Consider the following 12,995-nt stretch of genomic DNA (forward strand, 5'->3'; position numbering starts at 1 on the left):
TCCCCCCTCAGTTTCAGTCTTCCCTCTTCTCTCCACTTCTCTCTGTCCTATCCAACAATGACATCAACCACAACAACAATAATAGCTACAACAACAATAAAAAACAAGGGCAACAAAAGGGAGAATAAATAAATATAAAAAGAAGTGTTATCTTCAAACTCTGAAAACTGACCAGTTCAGGCTCTGGAGCACATGCTAATAGTCAGAACAAGCCCGCAAGCCAAGTGGAGTTTTCTTTTTTCTTTTTTTTTTAATGCTTTATTTATTTATTTATTAATGGGAGGAATAAGAGATAGAGAGAAAGAACCAGATATCACTCTTGTACATGTGCTGCCGGGGACTGAACTCAGGACCTCATGCCTGAGAGACGTGAGTTTTATCCACTGTGCCACCTCCCGGACCACCAAGTGGAGTTTTCTATATGAGTATTATCCCCACTTAGTGATGGTGGTGGGCAATTGCCAGCACACTACCAAGAAGTGGAGGGAAAGTCAGACTCAGATACCTTCACTGCAGTTCTTCAGGGCAAAGAAGTTCACTGCGGACAAGCTGCGGTTCCCACTGGAGATGTATTCCAGGGCCACTCGGAACGGATTCTCTGGGCGCCCGATTCTTCCCTGCAGCACAGTCCACCTGGTCGCATTGGGGAGAGAAGGGGAAATTAGAAACCAGTGGTGAGCAGCAGGCAGAATTCAGGACCCACATCCTTCAAAGACACCAAGAGATGAGACTCTGAGTAGCTCTGAGGACGGTGACCCCAACAGCGACATACAAACATTTACACTCCTCTTATCCAGCTAACATAGAGATCCAGTTCTCAGACCCACTTGGGTAACGCAGACATCTGGGGTATTTCAGTATCTGGTCCTATATATGGGCAAACTGGGTGGCAGACTGAAAGAGGAGCTGTCAGCAACATTTATCGGCGTATAATAATCACCTCTAGAAGGAGTGCTTGAGTTTTGGAATTTTTCTGATCCCACAGTCTCAGAACCCTCAGGATAGCTGGGGTGTCAGAAAAGTCATGAGGTATATTTCTATACAAAAATGTGTCATGACTTTTCCGACAACCCCACAGTTACTTAGGAAAGCTAGCTAGGGTTATTTATTTACTGCAGGAAAATTAAAGTGCACCGAAGCATGTATTTAGGGGGCAAAAGCTACCTACAATTGACATGGACTCTGCAAAAGGGTGTGGAGAGGAGAAGGAGGAAGCAGGTCAAAGGGTGAGCTCTGTGTCCGTCTATAATCAGGGATGCTGAAACCTTTGGCGGGCAGGGAATATGCTAAATGAACATTTTCACACCCCACTTGGGCTATTAACCTCTTGCTATAGCCTCCTGTCACTTACTGGAGCATCAAGTTTACTTTCCAGCATCAACTCGGGTTTTTAAATATATATCATTACCCTGACAATTGTGTTTGGAGAATGGAAACTGTCTGGACTATTTCATATTTCTTTTTTCTTAAAGAAGAGGTGTAATTGACATAGTGACACACAACAAGGTCCATGTAATAAATGTGTACAATTTGAAAAAACTAAAGTGTATATATTGACTAGACTTGACTTCTGTCTACTCATGAAACCATTCCAATGTCTTACTACAGGTTGAGTTTGGGGATATTCAAGTAAACACTAAGGAATAAAAGGACTCATTTTTTTTTGTCTTTTTAAATAAGCACCCCCTCTTTCTATTGTAAAACAATGATCACTATAAATACCCATTAAAAGTCCAGCAACTGAGTGAAGCTGGCAAAGGGGAATGAAAGATACCCAGAAGATCACTGCCCAGAGGGAACCACTGCTGGCTCCTCTGCAGACGGCCTGTTAGTAGAGTTGTACAAACACAGGTCACCTCATCACACTTTCTCCTCAATGCCAGACCAGAGACAATAAGCCTGGATTGTATGGTCATTGTGCTGATCACGTCTTTGACAATCTGTGCATCACTCCTGAGTTCTCTCCTTGAGGAACAAGCTGAGGCTAACGCTAGACATTTACTTACTATTTTCTTAGGACAAATTTTAGAACCTCAGTTCACGTACATGCATATTTAAAATTATAGGGCCAGTCTGGGGAGATAGCTCCACCTGTTAGTGCACAAACATGCATGCCTGAAGTCTCAGAGGACACAGGTTCAATCCTCAGCACCACCTTATGCCAGAGCAGAGCAATACACTGGTTTCTTCCCCTTGACACACACTCTCTCAAACAAAAAACATAAATAAATCTTTAAAAAATAACTAAACTCTGAGGCATGTTTTCAGTTCTGCAATAGTAAACCAGAGGGCCCATTTTCTCATTTGCTTACTGACACTGGATCCCATGTTTGTTAACTTTTGTTGATGAAGACATTACCTATGGCAATCATGGTATTCCATGATTCTTTTAAATACAGTACTAGAGAATGAACCCAGGATCATTGGTCTGCCACCGCCCCCAGGCTGCTGTATGGTCTAATATCTTGAGAGAGAAAGGGGGGTGGTGCCAACGCACTGCTCCACCATCCACATCCACGGAGGCTCCCCACCCAATGCTGTTTATGGTGCTTCCATGTTGTACAGGAACTAAACCCAGGGAATGGTACGGTACACTTTATTTTATCCTTTTTTGCTATTACCAGGACTTCACAGCTCCAAGTTAACTTTTTTTTTTTCCAGGTAGGAAGTGAGATAGAGAGAGACAAAGAGATAGAGATAGCAGTAGAGATAGAGGGTCAGCACAGAGCTGTGGGGGCCTGGGTTGTGTGTGTGACGGCAAGTGTTCTCCCAGGTGAGCTGCCTTCTGACCCCCAAGGTATGTCCTCTACCTGCTGCGTCATCTCTCACATTCCAGCTGGTCGTCCTTGAGTGGCAGTTTCAAATTCTGGCCCTTGCCACATTGCCAGGCATTCATCTGTTGTGTGAAGAAGAAGGTAGTTTTGTCCCCTTTCTATGTTTTTTTCTGTAGTTAATCCAGATCGCAGGAGCCAATGCCTCAGCCATTAAAGAAAAGTGTATTAAGTTTTCCCCACAATAGAGGCTGTAGAAGGGATTATTGCTGTTGTAAAGTCTGTCCTCTGTTAATGTGCCCAGCAGGATTTCTATCCAAAATAAAGTCAATGCAATTGAATAAGGAAAAGAAGCCTTTCGGCTTAAATATGGGGCTGTCAAAGAAAGAAGTATTTGGAAAGAAGGGAGTGAATGGGTTCTTGAGGAAAACAAACAAACAAACAAAGAGAGCAGTTTTTTTTTTCCTTGTTGTTCTGAAAAATAAAGGTGTCTATCCTGGAGGAAAGATGGTGGTGCAATGCATACCTATTCATATTCTGCCAAAGCTTGAGCTCTCTGCTCCAAGGAGTGATGGATTTTAACTCCAGGTACACAGTGGCCCTTGACAATGATTTCCATTTCTATATTGGCATGAGCCCTCTGGATAAATGTGTCAAGAGTTTTAGGAATTAGTTTCTGAGTTACTGATGCAATAACTTTTGTCTGAAATTCTCAGGTCTCCCATAGTTTACTGCTGCAACTTTAATGACTTTTCAGTGCAGTTGCCAAACATGTTATTTTATAACCCAGGAAGTTGGGACTGGGAAAGGGCAAGCTTATACCTAGGGTCAGATTTGTTTAAGAGACAGTCCTGAACCCATTGAAAGAAACAATCTAAACTCCATTTTCACTGCTGACATCCCAGCAGCCACAGAACTGCCTCACGAGGGTCTTGTTTTCCTCATTGTCTAGGTGGCAAATTCTTGTTTGCCTTGCAAAGGGGGAAGGCTATGTTCAGAACCTGAGCCTCCTAGCAACGAATGTGTGACTGTACCCAGGTGCTGGGGATTTGTGGCCCTCTCAGCACTGATGCCTCAATCAATCAACCTGACCATGTCGGGAGTCCATCTGGACTGGGGGAGCCAGAGGCTGGCTGCATGACAGCCTGTCACCATCCATTATCTCCCAGTGGTCTCTCGGGAGCTGTCCACTTTCAGATCCCACTCTGTTCCTCATTTGCCTGATGACTCTGAGCAAGGCATTTTACTCTGAGAGCCTGGAACTTTGGGCATTTTGAGGTCAACTGTATTTTCAATGAGAAAAAGTGTTTCAAGTTGTGAATTTGCTGAAAAAATATAACTGATTTTTAAAAAAATTTTCACCATAGTGAGTAAGCTAGAGTCCATTAAGAAAAAAAAGAAAAAAGAAAACTGAAGGAGGGAGCTGTAACAACTGGAGCTCATTTCTGATCTGGAGTCTAGAAAGAAAAAGTTTGCACAGAGGTGACTCAGTGAGTCCCTGCTTCTGGTTCCAGGCTTGCACATGCTCAGGTCAGTGCCTGTGCCATATTGGGCTTAATGTCACCTTTGGCACACTATGGGCATTAAAAGAAAACTATCCCAAGATCTTGGGTGATATACTTCATAGTCTACTACTCTACAATAAGAAAAACAAATAAAAAAAAGATTTTGATTTTGTGTCCTTTGGGGTAAAATAGATGGAACTGGAGATGATTATATTTAGGGAAATAAGTAAAGATAAGAAAGACAAGTATTGGGTGGTTTCATCCAGATGTGGAAATTAGAGTCTGGTATACATGAACTTGCAGGAAAAATGAGCAGAAGCAAACGATGCATTTCTAAGACTCGTGACTGTCTTTGGGGGGTGAGAGTTCGGGGACACAGAATTTTGATGGTAATATGAAAACATTGTAACCTACTATTAATTACAAATAAAAAATAAGATTTAAAAAAGATCCTGTATTGCTCTGATGTCTCTACTTCATTAGCAAACAGCAGAAGTCCCAGTGACAAACGTTTTATGAAACCTTTGAAACTCATGATGAACAAGTATGTCTCTATAGAAAGAGGAGAAGTGACTAGCTAAAGAGTCAGTCTCATTTTAACGAAGAGACCCAGTTCCACTTTCCTAGAGAAATCCAGAGACATGTCCATGGTTGTACAATGTGTATCTAACATTGAAATAAAGCTTTTTTTTTTTTTTCTTTTTTCTCCAAGGCCACAAGGACAGAAGGCAAGGCCATCTGTGAACCAATCTGCACACTTGGTTGCGACTGTATTGCTGAGAAGGGTGTGTCTGCTTAGCCTTCCTCCAGGGGCCACCAGTCTGGGTTTGGAGGCTGGACAGACCAGTGGGACAGCGAAAGGCACTGTCAGAAAGGACACACACCAAACAAAGAATGAGAAATTCTGACATGTTCTGACATGAGAAGTTCCCATAGCCTCCAACTGCACCACACCAGGTTAAGTCTCTTCATGTTTCAAAAAAATCTGTCTGGTACGTCTGATGAAAAGCGAGATGAGAATGAAAGGCTGTCAGCCTTGATGCAGGGGATGAGGACAGGGAGTCATGTTAAGTCCTGAGTAATGGAGGAATCTCTGACAGTCTGCAAAAGCCATGGATGACAGCTGACAAGGGAGAAATACCTGTAACTTGTCGACTGTGATATTCCAATAGACACGATTTGACACAGGCCTGGCTCACTGCCCCCATGACATCCAAGGGATCTCTTTCCCAGATAGTGTTAGGTAGTTTACCTGGTGAACTTAGGAAAACAATTTCAGGGTTTTTTTTTTTTAAGTTTTTTTAAATTGGTTATTGCTGGAGCTTACTGCTGGTACTAGGAATTCACTGCTTCCGGTGGCCATCTTTTCCCTTTTCCTTTCTGTTGTACTTGATAGGACAGAAAGAGACAGAGGAGGAGAGATAGAGAGGGAGAAAGAGGGGGACAGGCGGTAGTGCACTGGATTAAATGCACATAGTACGAAGTGCAAGGACCCATGCAAATAAACCAGTTCAAGCCTTTGGCGCCCCACCTGCCGGGGAGTTGCTCCATGAGCGGTGAAAGCAGGTCTGCAGGTGTCTATCTTTCTCTCCCTCCTCTTTAACTTTCTCTCCCCTCTCAATTTCTCTCTGTTCTAAAAAAAAAAAATGAGGGAAAAAAGGCTGCCAGGAGCAGTGGATTCATAGTGCCAACATTGAGCCACAGTGATAATCCTGGAGGAAAGAGAGAGACAGACAGAGAGAGAGAAAGAGAGAGAGAGAGAGAGAGAGAGAGAGAGAGAGTTGCAGACCTGCTTCACCACTTGTGAAGCTTCCCCCTGCAGGTGGGGAGTCGGGGCTCAAACCCAGGTCCTTACTCATGATAATACATGCACTTAACCAGGTGCCCTGATGACTGGCACCCCCCACTCCAATTTCACTTCTCTGATCTTCAGTTTCCAAGTTTTTGAAATGGAAGTCATAAAGCTGAACTCTCTGATAGCTGTGTATGGAAGATGCACACAAAATGACAGCCTTACTGGGAGCTCAATGAGGGGAATGTTCCACAGATCACAGCTTTCCTTGCGGGAGGTGCTGGAGTGTGACGCTGCATATCTCCATTCCTTCCTGAGATTGGGGGGGGGGGAGGAATGCAGGTCCCAGAGGGGGAGAAAGGCATTTGCAGTTTATGAATAACAATCTCCTTATTTAATAAATCAGGAAAAGCTCTTTGTTAAATAAATGGATGTTCCTGTGTATTAAGCACAACCCTCCAGAATGGTGTGGAAACACACCTACAATGAAACATCCTGGCACTGGGCTGTGAGCAAGAATCAAAATCCTCCCCAGACCTTACCAATGGCCCCCAATCTCACTTTAGAGCAACAGCTTGCTTTCTATCTTGGTACTTTCATTTTTTCTCCCAGCAGTGAAGAGATGCCTTGTGTCTGGATCTTGGATAGAATCCGTTGGATTGAATTCCATTTCTCAGGTATTTATTGAAGCGTTGTTGCACACTAGATGAGGCTCCAGGGAGCCGAAAGGGTTTAAGATTTAGCTTTGCACTCAAGGAGCCTACAGACTAGTGAGAAAGAAGAAAAGGACACAGCCAAATTTATAGTTGGATGGCAGTCCAGGAGAGCTGTATGAGTGGCCAAGGCCCCATATACTGTGGAAGACCAAGAGGGCAGAGTGAGCTCTCAGATGGGTGATCAGGCTGGGTAAGCTGAGGATAACAGGGGCAGGAGCAGACAGTCTGGCGTGGACACAGGAGTAGAGGGTGTACAGGCTGTGTTCTCAGAGAACAGGCCAGTCTGTCTGCAGGAGTCCATGCTTTCCATGGGCCTCTGAAGAAAGGAGGTCTCCTGTGTCTTGTCTCCCACCTCACCTCCTCAAAGCCATTTCCACTGTGTCTCTGGTGCTAGAGACACCAGAGATGCTCAATGCGCAGTTGTTGAATGATAGAACAGTGCAGGAGAGATTGTTGTTAAGTGCAGCTTTCTAGCCCTCTTTCCAGACATGACATCATCTCCCCAGACAATAACTTGGGTCCACCTGCATATCAGATGTCAGGCTCAGGCAAAAACTAATAAATTCATAGGGTTTTTAGAATATACCTAAAATAGACCTACTAGCTATTTCCAAAACATCTGCAATATTCCAGCCTTTAGGTTCATGACTAGTCAACAATTTGTATGGCTTTATATGTTAACTCTTTGTTTTTTTTTTCAGCCACCAGGTTCCAGATGCTACCGTGATGCCATCCAGACTTCCCTGGATAGACAGTCCCACCAATGTGCCCTGGAGCTCCACTTCCCCAGAGCCCTGCCCCACTAGGGAAAGAGAGAGAGTCTGGGAGTATGGATTGACCGGTCCATGCCCATGTTCAGTGGGGAAGCAATTATAGAAGCCAGACCTTCCACCTTCTGTATCCCATAATGACCCTGTGTCCATACTCCCAGAGGGTCAAAGAGTAGGAAAGCTATCAGGGGATGGGATGGGATACAGAGTTCTGGTGGTGGGAATTGTACCCCTCTTATCCTATGGTTTTGTCAGCATTTCCATTTTATAAATAAAAATCAAAAAAAAATGAGACAAGAGGCCAAAATGTTACTGGTGGTGGAACTGAGCTCATCTGAAAGTTCCTGTGGGTTCATTGTCAACAGCTGACCCAGTCAAGTGGTGATGGCGCTTCTCTCTTAGGAAGAGGCCAAAGGCTGGGGCTTGATGGGGCTTTGGGGGTGGCTCACTGCAGAGATCTTGATTCCCACTTGCCCACAAACCCCCTCTTTAAAGGGCTTGGTTCATCAGAGGCAGCCATCAAATCAGCTCTTGTCAATGTACCTAGAGTTCAAAGAAGGAACCAGTGAATTTTGGTGGCTGAAACATGGATGGGGCTTGAATGCTCAGCACAGTGTCTCTTAATATCAGCACTGGGCCAGGTAAATGTGAGTATTAACGACGACAACAACAACAACTCAGCAGGACCCTAGCAATCTGACCACACAGTTAACACTTAAATATAAATATACATGGTCCCTGGGTCAGATCAGTGTGGATAATAGCTAATTGTATTTATATATCTCTCCCCACTCCAAAGTTTGGGAGCTACTCTCTGCCCTAATCCGGCTCTCAAGTTCTAGTCTCAATTCTGACCCCATCTCTCTAGACAATATTTCTAGTCCACCTTCATGTTAGCTATTAAGCTCAAGCAAAGATTTCTAAAGTCATGGCCTCCTAGGATCACACCTAAAATAGACAACCTAACTGTTGTCCATCCTAGGGTCCCTATGCTCATCTGTTCTATCCCTACTCTTTGGTTCCTGTTTATTAAACATTTTGTCCAGCTTACTGTCTTATTGCATTTCAGCCAAGTTGCAGATGCTACTATGACGCCATCCTAATGCCCCTGGCCAGATGACCTTGCCAACATGTCTAGGACTCTCACCTCTCCAGAGCCCTACCCTGCCAGGGAAAGACAGAAACAGATGGCCGGTGGTATGGATAACTTGCCAATGTCTATTTCTTGTAGAGACACAATTACAGAAGCCAGAACTCCTTCCTTCTGCACCCCAAAAATAATTTTTAGTCCATATCCCAGAAGGGGGAAAGGGGAGGGGAAAATTACCTGAGGGCTCTGGACTCCAATTCCACTGGGATCCAAAACATTTGTGACTAGGAATCTTTGTTTTTATACCATCACTGAAAAGGAAATGAATCTGGAAAACACCAAAGGAAGTCGGGGCACTGCTCTGCTTATCTGAGAGGGAAGAGGAAAAAGGAAGGACACTCAGAAGTAGTAATAGGTGCAGGTGTGACTTAGAAAGGAAGTGAAGGCAGGGCTGCAGAATAAATTGGCAAAAAATATATAGATATGGATATAGTTATAGTCAACCCATATCTGTGACCTTGGGAGAACCATTATAATTTCTGCTGGAGGGGTATGTGGACATAGAACTCTGGTGGTGGGAACAGTGTAGAATCATACCCCTGTTATCATGATTAAATCACTAATAAAAATTGTTAAAAAAGAAAAAAAAAAAGAGGTGAACACCATGTTTTGTGAGACTCAGACAGTGGAAAACTCCTTGTCAGAACAGCCCAACTCATGGGCTAGGCAGGGTGCTGAAGGCCTCTCTAGAGCTCAGCTACAGGAAGAGTGTTATCACCCAGAGTTAGGCTGCTGAGCCTCATTCTTCTGCTGACACTCCTCCTTATACTCCTTTGCTAAGACTCTCTTGACAAGTGCCTGACAATGTAGGTGTGAAGATTGCTTAGAAGCAAGAGGCTGAGCTCCTGGGGGGGGGGGGGTTGTCTAGATCAATATGCATTTCTCTCCCTAAACTTATCCTCCCAGAAAAAGCACCAGCTTTCTTAAAATATACCTTGTAGTAATTCTGCTGCAAATATAAACCATTCAGCACTTTTTTTTTTATTGTTTCCATTAAATCAGCCTGCATTTAGAGCAATTTTTATGGGAGTCAGTGGGGGTATGGGGAGGGGGAATGCTGGATCAATATATATTTCAGCGCGTAGCTTTTTGTTGCTAGTTAATTTGCTGTAATCCTAATCACACTGGGCATGTGGCTGGAGTCTTTGATTCTATCAACAGCAGGCTTATGTTTGTTATGCTCACGTTCCAGAAGTCAGACACCTGTGCTCTGCAGAGGAAGGGATCTGGATGGAAAGGAGGCTTCTGGCAGATTAAGGGTGTGCTGAGAAGGGTGGGGGCAGAGGAAAGGCTGCTGAGTGAGGGCTGGGCTCACTGACCACAAGAGGACTCCTCTGAGGCTTCCACTTGGATGGCTGGAAGGAAGTGTTGGTTTTTATCAGAAATGCTTTGTGGTGACAGGGAAGGCGGCCTGGTTCTCCCAGAGGTAGAAGAGAAGAAATGCCGCCAAGCTGGGTTTTGCCTTAGCTCTTTTCTCACTGCCTTTGAGGAAAAAAAACGGACTTGGCGTCCTTTCGCTCTCCTCCTGACCTCACTCTAGCTGCTAGTTGTGCTTCTCTTCTTCCTTCCTTCTTTTTTCCATCTTCTCTTCCCTTTTCCCTTCCTTCCCTCCATCCTTTCTTCCAGAAAAAAACTGATTACAAGCACAGACTTTCAGTTTTATGATCTTAGTTCTCTCTCTCACTGGTCAGTTAGCTTCCTTATCTGTGTCCTATTCCACCTTTATTAAAAAGTGGGGCTAATAATCAGCCTTTCGGGGATGTTGTGATGATCATATGGATGAAGCCATGGAGAGCACGTAGTTAGCTCTTAGTAACCACCGGCTAACACTGCTGTTATTGTGTTCATTTCTCCTCTGTATACTTCCTTCTCTCTTATACTCAGTTGACTGATGCCCTTACTCTGAACGGCCTTACTCAAAGGTGAACTACAACCATGAGGTGGGGTTTCAGGAACTGGGGAGAGTCTCACCCCAAAACATCAAGATTTCTGGGATTTCTCCCCCTCCTCTATGTGGAGATGAGAGAGATACTCCAGGAACACATGTCTGGAGTTTAGTACAGGTTTCATTTGTTTGCCTGTGTATCTATTTATGGTCTACCTCATCCCAGAGAGGACTTAAGGCATCAATATAAGTTTTCACAGTAAATGCACAAGATAGATGTTGCTATTCCCCATTTCATAAGGGGGAAAATTGAGGCTCAGAGAGCTTAAATAACTTGCCCATGTAGTAAATGGTAAGAACTAATAGGAATCCAACACTATCTATCTTTAAAATTCTTGCATTTCTCGGGGAGTCGAGCAGTAGTGCAGTGGGTTAAGTGCACGTGGCGCCAAGCGCAAGGACTGGCTAAGGATCCTGGTTCGAGCCCCTAGCTCCCCACCTGCAGGGGGGTCACTTCACAAGTAAGTGATGAAGCAGGTCTGCAGGTGTCTGTCTTTCTCTCCCGCCTCTGTCTTCGCCTCCTCTCTCCATTTCTCTTTGTCTTTTCCAACAACAACAACATCAGTAACAACAATAATAACTACAACAATAAAAAAACAATAAGGACAACAAAAATGAAATAAATAAATAAATAAATATTTTAAAAAGTTCTTTCATTTTCAACTCTACTGCACACAGGTTTAAATATGTGCTAAATGTAGATGATTAATTTTCTTTTTTTTTTTTTTTAGACCAGCATTATGGTGGTGTGGGACTGGTTAGTATTTGGCTGGGGCAGTTCTGAAAAGGATGCAGCCAAGAAATACTCTGGCTCCTTCCCAGACCTTCAGGGCCCTGTGCTCTTCCCCTTCTCAAGTTCCCCATCATCACATTACAGGCTGGAATCTGCAGGCTTGGGGAGGCAGGCATCCCCACTGGTCCTGGCTGAGACTGTTTTTTTCATTCTATTCATTGATCCAGGAATCAAGAGAGTAAGAGAACACTTCAACTGCGTCTCTGTGGCATTAGGATTGGGCTAGGAAGTACTCTGACCATAGTCACAATCATGAGGATCAGTTATGACTTTGTTATCGTTTACAACAAAGGAAGTGTTCTTAATCGGCTCTCGTGTCACCAATGTACTTTATGGATTAGCGTGGTGCCTCTATTTTACATTTCATGAAGTATCCCGTGTAGCCTGAATCCAACAGGCCTGACTCTCCAGCATGCTTACTCCTGTGCTCCTGCACTTGAGCTGAACACCTGCTGAGAGCCAGTCTTTGGTTAGCCTTGTCCTCAAGCTGTGTTTACCACTGTCACTCATTATGTCAGTGTACTACGGGTAAGAAAAATTCGAATGAGTTTATAAAGACTAGTAGTGGTACACCACTAAAAATATTTGCTATTTCCTTAGGTGACAAAGAGGGTCACCAAAAAAGATCAGGAAAAGAAAGCTTAAAAATCCAGGAGAGCTCTAGATTAATTCATAAGTGCTCTAGAACCATGTTGCTTTAGAAAAACTGAAACAGAGAACCATGGGCCTAGCATCTTAGGGTTGTGAACATACATATTACAACTCAGAACTCCAAGTAACAGGCCAACTCTGCAAGTCATGGTCTAGCCCTTTATTGGGGGTTGGGGGGCAGGTGGTGGTGCACATGTTACAGTTTGCTGTCTCTTTTTATATTTTTATTATGGCTATTTAATTTTTGGATAAAGACAGCCAGAAATCAAGAGGGAAGTGGGTGATAGAGAGGGAGAGAGAGAGACAGAGAAACACCTGCAACACTACTTCACCACTTGTGAAGCTTTCCCCCTACAGATGGGGACAAGTGGCTTGAACCTGGGTCCTTGTGCACTGTAATGTGTGTGCTAAACCAGGTGCACCACCACCTAGCCCAATAAATAAAGATAATACAAAAAAAAGTTGGAGGATTGGAATGTGTCTACAGCTGAAAGCTGAAACAAAATATTTAAGCATAAAAAGTAATTCCTAAGCAATCTACCAGTCCTAAACTTCATGTCTAGGGGAGCTTCTTCTGTGCCCTAATTTGTATAAAGAAATACACAGAGAATCCCTCCTCCTTTTTAAAGGAAGGAATATGTAATTTTACTCATGTAAAAAAATCAAGTTTGGGAAACTGTAAGAGTAGTAATCCTGAGAATCATGAAGTTCTTTGTTCAGCTTATCCAAATTTTGGATTAGGTCCCCATGCAAGTCCCCATCTCCTCCTGCATTTGCTGAACACCCTTTGATACTGTGGGCTTCAGGGAAGGGAATCACTGGCTTCTAGGCAAGAAGATGAAAGGGGGCTGAACCTTCTAGAAAGGACTTAGGAGTCCAGAAGTGAGCACCAGAGCGGAGCC

The 12,995-nt window shown here is 43.8% G+C and overlaps 1 protein-coding gene across 1 annotated transcript in view; it reads right to left on the bottom strand.

The window, feature by feature from the left end:
• ALK (ALK receptor tyrosine kinase) overlaps positions 1-12,995 on the bottom strand; it is a 739,964-nt gene that overhangs the window by 123,151 nt on the left and 603,818 nt on the right. Inside the window, exon 5 of the mRNA XM_060188423.1 lies at positions 506-633. Coding sequence (XP_060044406.1) covers positions 506-633 — 128 coding nt within the window. The remainder of the gene's footprint in view (positions 1-505; positions 634-12,995) is intronic.

This window comes from Erinaceus europaeus, chromosome 3 (genome assembly GCF_950295315.1).
Source record: "Erinaceus europaeus chromosome 3, mEriEur2.1, whole genome shotgun sequence".
NCBI classification, from domain to species: Eukaryota; Metazoa; Chordata; class Mammalia; order Eulipotyphla; family Erinaceidae; genus Erinaceus; species Erinaceus europaeus.